This window comes from Leucoraja erinacea, unplaced genomic scaffold, assembly GCF_028641065.1.
Source record: "Leucoraja erinacea ecotype New England unplaced genomic scaffold, Leri_hhj_1 Leri_201S, whole genome shotgun sequence".
NCBI classification, from domain to species: Eukaryota; Metazoa; Chordata; class Chondrichthyes; order Rajiformes; family Rajidae; genus Leucoraja; species Leucoraja erinaceus.
This window is the reverse complement of record NW_026576102.1, coordinates 49,726-67,500: the sequence shown is the minus strand read 5'-3', so window position 1 is coordinate 67,500 and position 17,775 is coordinate 49,726. Positions and strand designations below refer to the sequence as shown.

Genomic DNA, 17,775 nt, shown 5'->3' with positions numbered 1-17,775 from the left:
CAACCGTAGTCGAGATCGATCCCGGGCCTCTGGCGGTGTAAAGCAGCAACTCTACCGCTGCTGTATGATAGGGTTCACACTCACAAATTATATTCACTATTTAAAATCTAGGTTGAGAGTCAAGCTTCAGAAGTCATTAGATTTGATCCGGAGTGATTCCTGATTGAACCTATGAAAAGGGCCCCTGAAACACATTAGTAGGCAGTCAGGCATTCTATCAATTTTCAATAAAACAAACTCAAAGTGGATTAAAAGGCACAACCTCTGCAGATACACATCAGCATTCAGCACTGTGGCAGTGATCATGAAAGTTATTGTTCAGCTAAATACAAAGGTTGATGGAGCTGTCATTTTAAAAGCCTGCTGTTGGAAATGGCTTAGAATCTAGACGATCGGAGGGCAGGGAAGGGCAAGATCTATTTGAACATATACATCTCCTAAAAATTGGAACATAGAAACATGGAATATAGGTGCAGGAGTTGGCCATTCGGCCCTTCGAGCCATTCAATATGATCATTATTGATCATCCAAAATTTATGTTTCAATTTTGTTTTATGTTTCAATTATATGTTTCAATTATATTTCAATTATGTTTCAATTATATTTCAATTTTGGTCGCCAAAATATAGGAAAAATGTCAACAAAATAGAGAGAGTACAGAGGAGATTTACTAGAATGTTGCCTGGGTTTCAGCACCTAAGTTACAGAGAAAGGTTGAACAAGTTAGGTCTTTATTCTTTGGAGCGCAGAAGGTTAAGGGGGGACTTGATAGAGGTCTTTAAAATGATGAGAGGGATAGACAGAATTGACGTGGATAAGCTTTTCCCATTGAGAGTAGGGAAGATTCAAACAAGAGGACACGATTTGAGAATTAAGGGACAGAAGTTTAGGGGTAACATGAGGGGGAACTTCTTTACTCAGAGAGTGGTGGCTGTGTGGAATGAGCTTCCAGTGAAGGTGGTGGAGGCAGGTTCGTTTTTATCATTTAAAAATAAAATTGGATAGTTATATGGACAGGAAAGGAATGGAGGGTTATGGTCTGAGTGCAGGTAGATGGGACTAGGTGAGAGTAAGTGTTCGGCACGGACTAGAAGGGCCGAGATGGCCTGTTTCCGTGCTGTAATTGTTATATGGTTATATGGTTAAAATCAGTACCCCGTTCCTGCTTTTTCCCCATATCCGTTAGCCCAAAGAGCCAAATCGAACTCTCTCTTGAAAACAGAGAACCAGCCTCCACAATTCCACAGATTCACAACTCTCTGGGTGAAAATGTTTTTCCACATCTCAGTCCCAAATGGCTTACACCTTATTCTTAAACTGGCCCCTGAGATCTTCGGTTTCCTCCCACACTCTAAGGACGTACAGGTTTGTAGGTTAATTGGCTTGGTGTAAATGTATAAATTGTCCCTAGTGTGTGTAGGATAGTGTTAATGTGTGGGGATCGCTGGTCGGTGCGGACTCAGTGGGCCAAAGGGCCTGTTTCCGCGCTGTATCTCTAAATTAAATTAAAATAAAATAAATACTGTGAGGAGGAACTCTCTGAATAGCTATGTCCCTCATTCGACCTCCTCTGTGCCCCACCTGGGCCCGCACCTAATTCTTCCCTCCCCCTCCCCCTCTACCTACATTCCTTCATCTGGCTTCACAATTCGCTATTCTTCAATCTTTTTGCTCATACCTTCTGTTTCTTCATCTCTGGCCTTTGGCCAACCATTTGTCTATCAGCCTCCTCCCCCCCACCCCCACTAACTGTACTCACCAATAACCTGGCACGTTTTGTTCTGCCCCACCCCTCATCCCTCTTCCAGCTTACTCCCCCCCACCCCACAATCAGTCTGAAAAAGAGTCCTGACTCGAAACATCGCCTATCCATGTTCTACCAGGATGGAATTCCCTTCCACAGAGGGCAGTGGAGGCAAAGTCACTGGATGGATTTAAGAGAGAGTTACATTGGGATATGGGGAGAAGACAGGCACGGGTTATTGATTGGGGATGATCAGCCATGATCACAATGAATGGTGGTGCTGGCTCGAAGGGCCGAATGGTCTCCTCCTGCACCTATTTTCCATGTTTCTATGATGCTGCCTGTCCCCCTGAGCTACTCCAAACTCATCATGCCGGCTCGTAAAATCAGCCAGCATAATCAAAGGCTTGTCCCATCCCGGTCATTCCTTCTTCTCCCCGCTCATGTCCAGCAGAATTTTAGACATACAACATGAAAACAGACCCTTCGGCCCTGCGAGTGTTTGCCAACCAGTGATCACCCCGTACACAGCCATTATCCTACACGCTGGGGGCAATTTGCAAGTTTACAGGAGCTAATTAATCTACAAACCTGTACGACAGTGGAATGTGGGAGGAGACCAGAGTACCCGGAAAAAAAACCCCACGCAGATCACGGGGAGAACGTACAAACTCCACACAGACAGCACACATGGTCAGGATGGAACCTGGGTCTCTGGTGCTGTAAGGCAGCAACTCTAGCGCTGCACCACCCAGCCGACCCACTGGGCTGCGCTGTTCTATGTTAGCTTTCAAATAAAGTCCAGCTTTTAAATAGCAGAGGAACTCAAAAAGGGCCAACCACAGCGGTAGAGTTGCTGCCTTACAGCGCCAGAGACCCCGGTTCAAACCCGACTACGGGCGCTGCCTGTACAGCGTTTGTACGTTCTCCCCGTGACCCACGTGGACTTTCTCTGAGATCTTCGTTTCCCCCCCACACTCTAAAGAGGCACGGTTTTGTAAGTGAATTGGATTCCGTTAAAGTTATAAATTGTCCCCAGTGTGTGTAGGATAGCGTTAGTGCGCGGGGATCGCTGGTCGGCGCGGCCGTGGTGAGCTGGGGGGCCTGTTTCCGCGCTGAATCTCCAAACGAGACAAAACTAAACAAGCCTTGTGAAGCTGGCATGAGATGGCACCGGGTCATTGTTACACTCGGCCGAGGACCAGCTCTTGGGGCTGTGGGATGAAGACCATTACTGGGGTTACCAGAGCTTGTGGCCAAGAGCGGAACTCGCTATCAAAACATGGCGGGGACGGGGACACAATTTATTTGTGCGGCCGTGCGCACATGCGCACACTCACACACACACACGCGGGCGAGGCTTCGGAGGCTCAATCCAGCGCTAAATGCAGCTCAACTCTGCCTGTCTCACCGGGTTAACTACCGCCCTGTCTGGACTGACGGGACACCAGCGCTACTTCTCCGTGCTGGCCATATTTCCCGCAAGCCCAGGCAGTTTTATCTGGCGGGACAGGCAGAGTTGAGCTGGGTTTAGCGCTGCTTCTCTGCTCTGGCTGTGGGTCAGGCAGAGTCTGACTCCCGACCTCTCTGGCCACCCGTGGGGGTGGGGTGGGGGCGCACTCGGGAAAGCGCCGGGAACACGGCCGGGATCGATCGTGGCTGTGGATGAGGCGCAGGTCTGTGCCACGTCTCCCTCCTCCAATCGTCAGTCCCACCCCCACTGTCTCGCGGAAAGCGGAGATTTTAAAATCGGGATCACAAAAACTTGGGGGTATGTCCCCCACCTCTCAAAACATGGGAGGGGGGGACGTGTCCCCTATGGCCCCCCCCGGGTTTTCTGCCCCTGCTTGTGTCAGCCCCACCAACGAGCATCCTGAAGGACACACGTCACTTTATATTCAGGGTGCGATCTGTGAATCTGTCACTTGCTTGTCCATCGTTGGCACCTCGCTAACATTCGACAAAGCTCTTTGCGTTGAGCTTTTGTGTGAGCGATAAGATAAGTGTAGTATCTGTGCTTTGCTATTTTTATTGCCAGCAGCAATGGACAGCAAGTGCGTCGCGGTTTAAGAGATTAAAGGATGCGTCACAGGGAGAGATTAGTATTTTAAAGTGGCGCATTCATATTTTGTGCTAATTGGTGCAACGGCAATATGAATGATAGAGTCATAGAGTGATATAGTGTGGACAGTGGTGGACTGGCCAGGGTGTCAGCTTGCCCGATGGCAAGTGGGCCCCTGATGAAGTGGGCCCCCTTTGTCTCCTGGCAACCAATATTTTTAGACCCAGTCTGCCACTGAGTGTGGAAACAGGCCCTTCGGCCCAACTTGCCCACACCGGCCAACAATGTCCCAGCTACACTAGTCCCACCTGACTGCACTTGGTCCATATCCCTCCAAACCTGTCCTAGCCATGATCCTGTCTGACTGTTTCTTAAACATTGGGATAGTCCCAGCCTCAACTACCCCCCCTGGCAGTTTGTTCCATACATCCTTTGTGTGAAATCATCACCCCTCAGATTCCTATTAAATCTTTTCTCCTTCACCTTGGACCTATGTCCTCTGGTCCTCGATTCCCCTCCTCTGGGCAAGTGACCCTGTGCATCTAGCTGATCTATTCCTCTCATTATTTTACTTCGGAGTCACGTGAGTGATTCTGTGAAGAGCCCGCTCAGCACGCATGCGCGGCATTACGTTTCAGCAGGCAACAGCGGCAGCCGGGAGTCAGGCGCTCCCTCTACAAGCCTGAAAGAGGAAGCTTTAGGTAAGTACTTACCTTCCGTTTAACCAGCGACTCGTGTCCGTTTGTTGTTCCAGGTGGAGCAAAGCAGCAGACGCAAGCGGCCCCCGTTGGACTCCGGGGAAGGAGCGTTCTGTTCGCGGAAGGGGAAGAGACGCCACCAGGACCGCACACGCTGCGGTCCACGGACAGGGAGCTGCGCCGGTGCCAGTCCGGACGCAAGCAGCCCCCGTTGGACTCCGGGGAAGGAGCGTTCTGTTCGCGGAAGGGGGAGAGACGGCACAGGACCGCACACGCTGCGGTCCACGGACAGGGAGCTGCGCCGGTGCCAGTCCAGAGGCACAGCGAGAGTCAGGCGCTCCCGCTACAGTTCAAGGAATAAGACTCTCCAAGAAACCTGTCCCCAGCTCGGCTCCAACAGACAGGCGTCTCATCAGTGGGGGACAGAGGGCGGTAGGACCGCCATCCCCGACACCGAGCCGAGCCCAGTTCCACTAGCGCCTGAGCAGCGGACTGGATGTCAAGACATCCGGCCGGTTGTATCCGATTCACCGGACGGGGACGTCTCACCGCCCGCTTAGGGCAGAGACAGCCGCCTGAACCGCATGGAGCGGCTCGTGGAGCATAAGCTCCAGCAAGACTTGCAGGAGCAGTTTCGCAGAGGGAATCCAGGCACTCCCTCCACAGTGCCTCATGCACTGGCCATTGCTTTCTCCTCATCCGAGGACAGCTTTGGCGACCAGAGCTGGGCTGGTCAAGAAGAGGGGCACTGGCTGAACAACATCAGGAGTATGCTTGAGGTACAGGAACAGGAGGAGCTGCTGGGTGTGGCCGCTATGTGGTTTCACCACGAGCGAAATGGCCAGCCTACTGCCTGTCTTTTCCAAAAAACCTCTCCAAGACAGGTAGCCATGAGGCGTTGGTTTCATCACGCCACCCCTAAATTGCATTTACTCAAAGTGCCCGCCATTATTGGGGGATACATTGAGCAGCGCATTTATCCCAAATATCTCAAAATTGCATTTGATACCCTGACGTCGGCTATCCATGTCCACCTGCTCATTCCAGAAGTGCAGGGTAGTATGGCAAAACACCTGACCCTACTGTTCAACTTCTCAAGGGAAGTCACAAACCTGCCCTCAATCTATGAAATTAACAGGATTATGAGGATGCCGACCTCACAAGCACAGATCCTGCTACCTGGCATTTACCAAACCAGTCCTAAAAAACTGGTAAAAGGGTTCAAACTATTCGGCACAAGAGGGCAGAGTCTGGAATGAGCACCACACTAAACCAGACAGCAGTGCCTCTACGCATCCACCAGGGGCGTCTACCTCATCGTACTGGTGAAAGCTCGGGGCCTGCATGCCAATCCCGTAAGCCTTTTAGGCCACGGCCCAGAGCAGGCCCCATGGAAAATGCGCCACCCCCCAACAAACATCGTCCCTACAAGAACAAGGAACCAGAAACCGAAGAAAACAACAGTGAAGACAGATAAGTATGGTTCCTACCGTCACATAAAGGTGAAGGGTTGTACTAACAAGGGGTGGGTGAATCACGCCTGGTTAGGAAGCTATCACTCTTGGTAGTTATATACCAAAAAATATATACAAGGGGAATAGAATTAATATCTTGCCACCAATTTGGATATACCACAATTACCTGGATGGAGTAACCATGATGAGCATTGCCATTTTCATTCACTGCACATCTCGCGTGTGTATGTGACAAATAAACTTGATTTGAGTATTAAATTGGCATTTAAGTCGAAGCTATTCCAGAATCAACCAGCCCTGACACTTAAGAAACATTCCGTCATGGCATGTCTATATATTAACGACAGACTATCCTTGGATACAGCTTATTAGCTACTAACTTATTTAGCGGGCTCTGTCATATATCCAGATATTTACATTGACCATCCACAACTTTGTCATCTGGTATTCATTAGGACTATCAGTTATGGTAACATTTAACCTCCAATCAACTACGTGGCAAAGTAACTGGGATAGTAGCAGCATTACCAGCTACTGAACATTGTACCTTTCCTATGAGCTGAGATACTAGTGTTCAAACTATCTCCATACCTGTAATATGGGGGCAAATGGACTAATCTGGAGTGTTGTCATGGAATTTATCTGCATAGGAAGGATTATGGTTGTACACTTCCACCTGTTTTGAGTAATATCTTATGTGTCCTGATGTGTTACTGAGCTTGTAATACTTAGTGCCAATGCAAATTGACTTAAACGTGTTATATATTAACTTACTTACTTCTAGTGAAGCATTTGCTCAGTAGTGCACCATTTTGCATGTTCGTTTATAAGTTAACAACATCACAGTGGTGGCATATACCAAACCACTTGGGCGTAGAACATCGATATTAGGTGACAATTTAGTAACAATTGGTAACCGTATGTCGTCAAACATGTTTGACCATCAGTAACTTACCTATTCAGGTGAGCTAAATACTGTAAACAAACATTTAAACCAAAAATATTTGCTGAAATTACTAAGCAATATGGACACCAGATATCGATTTCCTTATATACAATTAAATCGCCACATACTAACCTATGTCGCATGAAACCAATCTCAAGGCAGCGGCGATGGATACATTCCCGCGTATTGAGGGGTGGGGGGGAATCTAATCTCTATGTTCTCCCTTCCTCCTCCTTCTTCAATAGGTACTACGGCTTCATCAGTCGGGTACTACGCAAATTACAGTGGACTAAGTCCACAAGCATGGTTCCCAGTGGTCCTCCACATGGTCATTAAAAGAATTGCAGAATTGGGAAGACCACTGCTGTGTTTGGATCAGCAGCGCTATCAACCTGATGACAGCATTCCATCGCATATCCTAGGGAACATACCTGAGGAACATCAAGAAATGGGACACTGTTCCAAAACAGGAACTACACATTCAACTACCACAAAAAACTGTACTGGAGCTCCTGGCAGGTCTTCTCCACAATGAAGGAAATGTTCTGTCAGCCTACTCAACTTGGGTACCACAACAACAGGGTAAAGGGTACCACTCATTGGTGATCAGATACAGGAGAGGTATATTCAATCCATTCCCCAGAAATAGGTACACCCAAATTGGGATGTCAGTGAAACCCTGACATACCTTAGGGGATGATCACCAGCCAGGTCACTCACCCTGGAACAGCCTACCCTGAAGATGGACATGCTGGTGGCCTTACATCAACACAAAGAGCCCAGTTCTCCCATCTACTGCGATGGGACAACATGGTTATAACGCCAGATAGTGTCACATTTCCCATTCAAGGGTTGGCCAAACAAAACAGACCTGGAACATCAGGTCCAGTCATGAAATTCCGGGCATACCCACCTGAACCACGTTTTATGTGTCATGACCCACTCAGAGATCTACATCGACACAATAAGGAATACCGAGGGAGAGGAAAAAGCCTTATGGGTCAGCCACAAGAAACCTCTTGGTCGGGTGACGAGCTAAACTATCTCTAGTGGCTCAAGCAGATACTGGGAGTTGCTGAAGTAAATACTAACATGTATAAATCTTATTCCACCAGGACAGCTTCCACGTCAGTAACTAAGAGGATGGACGAGCCTATGGACCACATCCTGGCTACAACAGGGTGGTCTAGGGAGTATACGTTCCAAACTTTTATAACAAACCACTGACAGAACCTGTATCGTTTGCAGAAAAATAATCTGCAAAAAATATATAATTTAAGCTAGGGGGAGCATTTGGTCTTGTTGTTGTTAATAACACCATTATTGTTTTTACAAACAGATTCATGGTTGATTACGATAACATACTTCCTCCCTCGAATGACTTCGGCAGCAAGTGAAGTATGAACTGTTACACGGTTTGAAATCACAGAGCTTTGAAGTCTTCACGGAATCACTCACGTGACTCCGAAGTAAAATAGTACGATTAAACGAGAACTTACCAGTTTGAAGTTTGATCTGTATTTTATGAGGAGTTACGATGCGGGATTATGTGCCTTCAGCTCCCACCCTCAATAAAATTGGTCAAACTGATAAACTGATGTCTCCTTGTCTTTACTATGTTTACTTCAATAACTGTGTCTATCTGTGATTCCACACCGCTGCTTTGAAGTATGTCGCGCATGCGTGCTGAGCGGGCTCTTCACGTAATCCCTCATCGTAACTCCTCAGAAAATACAGATCAAACTTCAAACTGGTAAGTTCTCGTTTAATCTTACTACTTCATACACCTCGACAAGATCACCCCTCATCCTCCTGCGCTCCAAGGAATAGAGACCCATGCTACTCAACCTCTCCCTATCGCTCAGACCCTCTGGTCCTGGCAACATCCTCATAAATCTTGACAATCCATATCCTCATGGATTCAGTTTCATAGTCATAGAGTCATACAGTGTGGGAACAGGCCCTTCAGCCCAACTTGCCCACACCGGCCCTCAAGTCCCATCTACACTAGTCCCATCTTTGTCCCTCAACTCTGTACCTCGGTGATTGCCAGTCACCCCCCCCCTCAGACACACCTTCCCCCAGAAAAATTGCACTTCTATGACTGTATGTACGTGTATATATATTTATAGCTATGTTCGCCCTTCTGGGTGAGATGCTAACTGCATTTTGTTGTCTCTGTACTGTACACTGCACAATGACAATAAAGATTGAATCTGAATCTGAATCATCTGCCTGCATTTGGCCCATACCCCTCTAAGCCTGCCCAATCCATGTACCTGTGTAAATACTTCTTATGCGTTGCGATTGTACCTGCCTGAACTACTTTCTCCAGCAGCTCGTTGCATACACTCACCCTAACTCAGTGTGGAAATAATTACCCCTCCGGTTCCTAATAAATGCTTAAATATCTATTATATTAACCAGTAAAAGTGCAGCACGGGAACAAAAGTGCAGCAAAGGATCCGTGCCGTCCGCACATTAACACCATCCTACACCCACTAGGGATCATTGTTACATTTACACCAAGCCAATTAACCTACAAACCTGTACGTCTTTGGAGCAGGGGAGAAAACCCATGCGGGTTACAGGGAGAATGCATTAACCCCGTAACCCGTAGTCGGGATCGAACCCGGGTCTCCAGCGCTACATTCACTGTAACTAGGTACACATGACAATAAAATGTCATTTAATCATTGATTGGATGGACGATGTTTCAGACTGAGTCTGAAGACGGGTCTGAACCCAAGACATTGCCCATGCTTTCCCTCCACTGAGGCTGAGCCTGACCCGTTGAGTGGCTCCAGCTCTCTGAGTTTTGATCAAGGTAAGTTGATTTCAGGAGTCAATCATGGTTGGCACGGTGGCACAGTGGCGCAGCGGTAGAGTTGCTGCCTTCCAGCGCCTGGGCACCAGCTTTCAACAGAGAGCTAGATAGGTCTCTTAAAAATAGCGGAGTCAGGGGGAAAGACAGGAATGGGATACTGATTGGGGATGATCAGCCATGATCACATTGAATGGCAGTGCTGGCTCGAAGGGCCAAATGGCCTACTCCTGCACCTATTGTCTATTGTCTATTGGGACCCGGGTTCGGTCCTGATTGCGGGTACTTGTCTGTACGGAGTTTGTACGTTCTCCCCGTGGCTTTTCTGCGATATCTTCGGTGTCCTCCCACACTCCAGAGCGTAGGTTAATCGGCTAGGAATAAACGTACATTTTCCCTGGTGTGTGTGTGTGTGTGTGTGTGTGTGTGTGTGTGTGTGTGTGTGTGTGTGTGTGTGTGTGTGTGTGTGTGTGTGTGTGTGTGTGTGTGTGTGTGTGTGTGTGTGTGCAGGGCAGTGTTAATGTGCGGGGATTGCTGGTCGGCGCGGACCCGGTGGGCTGAAATTCTGCGCTGTATTTCTAAAACTAAACTGAACAGCCGGGCGAAATGCAGAGAAAAAGCCTCGTACCTTGAAGAGCAACCAGGAAGTCAGCCACTTGCACAGTTTGAAGAGCCAGGTGGTGTGCTTGTAGAGGTCAGTACTGACCACCCCCGGGTCCACCACGTTGGAAGTCACGTAGCTCCCGTCAGCCGCTAGGCGTTGCTGCAGTTGGTAGGAGAAGAGGACCAGGGCAAGCTTGCTCTGGGCATAGGCCCCGTGGGACGAGTAACCACGTCTGCACAGAAAATAAACACACCAGGTTTTGTATTGGGTCAATAGTGTGGTGCCCACATTAGACAATAGACAATAGGTCCAGGAGAAGGCCATTTGGCCCTTTGAGCCAGCACCGCCATTCAATGTGATCATGGCTGATCATCCACAATCAGTACCCCGTTCCTGCCTTTTCCCCATATCCCCTGACTCCGCTATCTTTAAGAGCCCTATCTAGCTCTCTCTTGAAAGCATCCAGAGAACCGGCCTCCACCCCCCTCTGAGGCAGAGAATTCCACAGGCTCACCACTCTCTGTGAGAAAAAGTGTTTCCTCGTCTCCGTTCTAAATGGCTTACTCCTTATTCTTAAACTGTGGTGGGCCTGGCTCTGGACTCCCCCAACATCGGGAACATGTTTCCTGCCTCTTGTGTGTCCAAGCCCTTAACATAATCTTATATGAGATTCCCTCTCATCCTTCTAAACTCCAGAGTGTACAAGCCCAGCTGCCCATTCTCTCAACATACGACAGTCCCGCCAACCTGGGAATTAACCTTGTAAACCTACGCTGCACTTCCTCAATAGCAAGAATGTCCTTCCTCAAATTAGGGGACCAAAACTGCACATATTCTTCTTGCATATGGCGTGCATAGCCTAAAGTTGTAGGACAACTTGTTCTATTTGATCTTATTTGATTGTGCATGCCAGGTTGATTGCATATAACCATATAACCATATAACAATTACAGCACGGAAACAGGCCATCTCGACCCTTCTATTCCGTGCCGAACACGTATTCTCCCCTAGTCCCATACACCTGCGTTCAGACAATAACCCTCCATACCTTTCCCGTCCATATAACTATCCAATTCATTTGTAAATGATAAAAACGAACCTGCCTCCACCACCTTCACTGGAAGCTCATTCCACACAGCCACCACTCTCTGAGTAAAGAAGTTCCCCCTCATGTTACCCCTAAACTTCTGTCCCTTAATTCTCAAGTCATGTCCTCTTGTTTGAATCTTCCCTACTCTCAGTGGGAAAAGCTTATCCACGTCAACTCTGTCTATCCCTCTCATCATTTTAAAGACCTCTATCAAGTCCCCCCTTAACCTTCTGCGCTCCAAAACATAAAGCCCTAACTTGTTCAACCATGCATTCATCGAAACAGGGCGGAAAACGTGAAGGTTGCAATCTTCCACCTTGAGACATAGAGAATGAGGTCAGATAACAGTGGAGGAAGAGTTACAAAGAATAGGCTGGAGAATTCAATGCTTTATGTTTTGTAAGCCAAGAGCTTCCCAGAGATGAATCTTTGTTTTATCGCAGGTACCTTATTATACAGCGTGGAAACAGGCCCTTTGGCCCCTTGCCCATACCGACCAACATGTCCCATCTACACCCGTCCCACCTGCCTGCCATAAACGGTAGGCGGCGCGACTCTCGTCAGCAGCGGCATCTGCAGCCGTCTGAGTTTTTATTATTTTTTGTCTATGTTTCTATGTAGTTTTTGTTATTTTTTTGTGGGGTGTGTGGTGTGGGGGTTGGGGGTGGGGTGGGAGGGAGGGGGAAACTTTTAATCTCTCCCTGCACGGGAGACCCGACCTTTTCTTTGTCGGGTCTCCGTGTTTATGTAAATTATGTTGTTGTGTCTTGGGTCTATTTGTTTGTATTGTATGGCTGCAGAAACGGCATTTCGTTTGGACCTCAAGGGGTCCAAATGATAAATAAATTGAATCTTGAATTGGCCCCTGTCCCTCTCAACCTATCCTTGTATTTGTCCAGGAAGAGATTGCAGATGCTGGTTTAAACTGAAGAAAGACACAAAAAAGCTGGAGTAACTCAGCCGGCCGGACAGGCAGCATCTCTGGAGAGAGGGAATGGGTGACGTTTCAGGTCGAGACCCTTCTTCAGACTGGCTAGGGGTAAGGGAAACGAGAGATATAGACGATGATGTGGAGAGATAAAGAACAAAGAATAAAAGATACGCTAAAAAAAAGATGATGGTAGGCCATTGGTAGCTGTTTGTAGGGTGAAACGAGAAGCTAGTGCGACTAATATGACATGGTGTTCCTTAATTAACATAGAAACATAGAAATTAGGTGCAGGAGTAGGCCATTCGGCCCTTCGAGCCTGCACCGCCATTCAATATGATCATGGCTGATCATCCAACTCAGTATCCTGTACCTGCCTTCTCTCCATACCCCCTGATCCCTTTAGCCACAAGGGCCACATCTAACTCCCTCTTAAATATAGCCAATGAATTGGCCTCAACTACCTTCTGTGGCAGAGAATTCCAGAGATTCACCACTTTCTGTGTGAAAAAATGTTTTTCTCATCTCAGTCCTAAAAGATTTCCCCTTTATCCTTAAACTGTGACACCTTGTTGAGGACTTCCCCAACATCGGGAACAATCTTCCTGCATCTAGCCTGTCCAACCCCTTAAGAATTTTGTACGTTTCTATAAGATCCCCCCTCAATCTTCTAAATTCTAGCGAGTACAAGCCGGGTCTATCCAGTCTTTCTTCATATGAAAGTCCTGACATCCCAGTAATCAGTCTGGTGAACCTTCTCTGCACTCCCTCTATGGCAAGAATGTCTTTCCTCAGATTAGGAGACCAAAACTGTACACAATACTCCAGGTGTGGTCTCACCAAGACCCTGTACAACTGCAGTAGAACCTCCCCGCTCCTATACTCAAATCCTTTTGCTATGAAAGCTAACATACCATTCGCTTTCTTTACTGCCTGCTGCACCTGCATGCCTACTTTCAATGACTGGTGTACCATGACACCCAGGTCTCGCTGCATCTCCCCCTTTCCCAATCGGCCACCATTTAGATAATTGTACTTGTCCAATTGTTTCTTAAACATTGCAATAGTCCCAGCCTCAACTACCTCCTCTGGTAGCTCGTTCCATACACCCACCACCGCTTGCAGGAAAAAGTTACTCTTCAGATTCCCATTAAATCTTTCCCCCCTTCACCTTCAACCTTATGCTGAACAAGACTCAGTAATAACACAAGGCATCGATCATCATTACACACGGTAATGAGGGCAAGGGGTTGACGACACTGTGATCAGGTTACCAGACTATTATCTGGAGGCAGAGAGCATTGATCCAGGGATATACAGCGTCAATGAGAACAACCAAGAATCGGTCAAACTGTCCTAACAACCCAGCTGGTTCATTTGGGGAGCCTGTCATTCTAAAGGGCCTGTCCCACTTACACGACCGTGGCTCACAAATTACGCAACCTTGTAGTCGCTTGAGGCGTGCGGGCACCGTATGGCCGCGCGGGGCCGGTCCCACTTAGAAGCGCGGAGTTGTGCGGGGCTGGTCCCGAGATCGCTGCGGGGCTCCGAAATTCTGGCAGTGGCCGAAATCTTCGCACGCCAACGGCCTGTCGGCACGCAGGCGCATTGTGGTCGTATGCTGCGTCTTGATGTCGTACGCAGCGTCTTGATGGCGTACGCCTAGCGCGTGGCGTTGCGCGATGTCATCACCGCCCGGCGTGGCATTGGCGTGACGATGTCACTGCCCGACGCCGTGCGATGCCCAAATTCAGTCAGCCCGACTCCTGCCCGTACTTAGCGCAAACTTCGCGTGAATACCGCTTCCGTTCGGTCACGCCAAACGCATGAAAGTGGGACACGCCCTTAACCTCATCTGGTTCAGATAACCAGAGAGCAGTGCTGAACGACTATCTACCTCTTTGGTGACCCTCGGACTATCCTTGATACAGGCACATGCAGTGAGTAATTAATCAGGGTGGGCGGTCAGTCTCTTTGGTCAATCGGCTTTTAAAAATGTTGAAAACTGCGCGTGCGCCGATTGTTCTCTCCCAGGTGAGCTGTCGGTCGGCTTTTAAAACAAACCTGCGCTACACATGTGCAGTAGGCAGCTGCGCAGCACATGCACGCAGTCCACGGTGTAAAGGCAGAATTTCAGCTGCCTTTATAGACCATTGCCACTGATGGCTTGAAGCAACGTTGACGGCACGTGAGTAGCACATGCTTCCGTGTGTTAAATGTACCGCGGATGAAAGGCACGGGAGAATTATGCCGATCGAAAAGATCGATCACTTAGGTAAGCACAATTCTCCCGTGCCTTTACTATTTATATTTAATAGTTACTATTTTATAATTTTATTAAGGGTAGGCACTGCCTACCTTGCCTACCCTGATGGCACGTGCCTGCCTTGATCGGACTTTGCTTGCGTTACCTTGCACTAAACCCTTATCATGTATCTATATACTGTAAATAACTGTAAATTGTAACACTGTACACTGTAAATGACTGTATACACAGAGAGTGGTGAGTCTGTGGAATTCTCTGCCTCAAAAGGCGGTGGAGGCAGGTTCTCTGGGTGCTTTCAAGAGAGAGCTAGATAGGGCTCTTAAAGATAGCGGAGTCAGGGGATATGGGGAGAAGGCAGGAACGGGGTACTGATTGTGGATGATCAGCCATGATCACATTGAATGGCGGTGCTGGCTCGAAGGGCCGAATGGCCTACTATTGCACCTATTATCTATTGACTATTGTCTATAAAGGTTGATGGGTGTAAGGAAAGAGCTACTGGAGGAGGTATTTGAGGCAGGTACTATCGCCGCGGAGTGCTGTCTGAACGGAGTTTGTACGTTCTCCCCGTGACCTGTGTGGGTTTTCTCCGATATCTTCGGTTTCCTCCCACACTCCAAAGACGTACAGATTTGTAGGTTAATTGACTTGGTAAACGTAAAAATTGTGCCTAGTGTGTGTAGGATAGTGTAGCCATGTTACAACATTTACCTTCAGCGGTGCTGCAGTTCTGCTACTGGCCGTGTGCACGACTTTGGCGCCTTTGAGTGGGGGGGGGGGGCGGGTTTAAAATGCCATTTTCTCCTGCTTATCGGAGGCGGATTTCCTCGGCCTGCCAGCTGCTAAAGAACAATTGATCGGACTTCAGTTCCCGATTTTTTAATTTATTTAATTGCGAGACAATTTAATAATTACATTAAAATAAAAAGCGACTTCTAACGCCCTCAACGCCTATAATGTGACGGATCGTATGAACGGGACAAAACAAAATGTAAGTCATTTATTTTACATATAAACTTGTTTCTTGGGATGGCTTTAATCACATTTTAGGATGCGAAAATGTGATTTAGGCCCCATACAAACCGGCAGTGTTTTTCCTGCTGATATGGGGATCAAATTCACCGCAAATGCAACGTTCCAATCGATCGCGTTCCAGAAAAACCCACTCGCAAGATGATTTAAATGCTCTTTTTTTTGGACAATCATGTCACAAGAGTATCTAAATCGTCTATATTTTGTGACATTGTCTATATTTTTATACTAAATATCAGTTTTAGTCCCATGTGCAAAAAAATTATAATTTTAATTATATTGAGTGGATGTTTCTAGATTAATTTATGGGAATTAAACATTAAATTCCTTCCATCTGCATATAAATTCATGACAGTGAGAGTTTAAAATCATGTTATATTGTGAATTCTTGTGTGAATGGGATTAGTTTGTTATTTGGATACTTAGGCTATTTAAAAAATATATCCTTTGCTTAAGAAATGAAATCTACAGGACATTCTTATTGGGGAAAGTAGTAGGCAGAAAGGCATGTCATGTGTGGTGTGAAGAGCAAAAACTTGTAGTTTACAATGCCAAAATTGAAAAGTTGAGGAAAAACAAGGTGTACAGAGTTGCTTATTGATTACAATCTGAGGAGAAGGATGATGCTACTGATTATGATATGCCAATGTACCAGCTAGCAACTGATCTTCTCCATATTGCTAGAAATTGCAATTTATTTACCTATCTGTTACGGATTTACATCATATAATACAATAATATTAAAGTTCTGATCGTGAGAATATCACATTTTTGAATTTTCAAGGCAGTCTGGGTGTTTATTACTATTTCCGTCACAACAGTCAGTTTTTGTAATTAACTACAATTAGGTAATTAACTAATTATATGCTTTAATTGCAGGTCATCCAAGTAAGGTGTTATATTTGTTTCAGAATGCTTCAATCTATAATAATTGAAAATTTCATTCAGCTCTCTTGATTTTTAAGAAGGTTATGGGCTTTTGACTGTCCTCGATCACAGCTTTTGTGTTAAGTCAATGGAAAAGCAATAGGGAACAAGGTGCTGATTTCCGAGTATGAAAATGGCCATACCTTTTTTAATACTGAAGATATGAAAGTGAATTAGGTGTCAAATTAAACTTCTTTTTATGCTTTATCTGATGGGATAAATTGCAGACTTGATTTAATCGCTGGTCGGCACGGACCCGGTGGGCCGAAGGGCCTGTTTCCGCGCTGTATCTCTAATCTAAACTAAACTAATATTTACACTATCTTGCACACCTATGAGCCTCTGAACTGGAGTTGTTGTATGCAGCGTACTGTACACACCATCAAATGCAGTATACATACACTAGCGTACCCAGTATATAAACAATGTACCCAGTGTAATCATGTGGTTATGCATGCAACAAGATACCACTCTTGGTACTCTGACTTACATTAATCGGACAATATCAAACATAGAGACGTATGGCCTCCCCGTGTTAAAGATAGCGGAGTCAGGGGATATGGGGAGAAGGCAGGAACGAGGTACTGATTGTGGATGATTAGCCATGATCACATTGAATGGCGGTGCTGGCTCGAAGGGCTGAATGGCCTACTCCTGCACCTATTGTCTATTGTCTATTGTTAATTCACCCGAATCTTTCTGTAGATTAAATACAAAATTAATAAAATCAACCATGCACTGAATTGAGTTACAACAGGATTTCCGAATAATCCCTGGGCAGTAGTTCAGTCTGGGCGGTTTAGATGTCTTAGACTTAGAATGATCGATGGTTGGTGGTGATCACGAGCTAATGTCCCAAATTAGTTGCAGATTCACTATTTGGTCGTGGCTGAGATGTACGGATGATGTACAAAATCAGCGTGACATTTCCTCTGTCCTGCTGCTAAATGCACAAGCAACAAAAGTCACACAGATAAGGACAGGGTATTATCATGCCAGGTTCCTCCTGTGCTTCAGCAGGCAGCAGTTAGCATCGTTTGTCAGCGGTCTACAACCAGACATGTTAAATGCCTCTCATTACGCAGGGCCCTGATGGAAACATAGACACATAGTAGATGCAGGAGTAGGTCATTCGGCCCTTTGAGCAAGCACCGCCATGCTGAGAGAATGGAGCGACTG

The 17,775-nt window shown here is 46.8% G+C and overlaps 1 protein-coding gene across 1 annotated transcript in view; it reads right to left on the bottom strand.

Annotated features, from left to right (window-relative positions):
- Window positions 1-17,775, bottom strand: part of LOC129716284 (dehydrogenase/reductase SDR family member on chromosome X-like) — a gene marked incomplete at its 5' end in the record, with an annotated part of 54,244 nt that overhangs the window by 13,303 nt on the left and 23,166 nt on the right. The window contains one exon of the mRNA XM_055666156.1: window positions 10,378-10,585. Within this exon, the coding sequence (XP_055522131.1) occupies window positions 10,378-10,585 (208 nt within the window). The remainder of the gene's footprint in view (window positions 1-10,377; window positions 10,586-17,775) is intronic.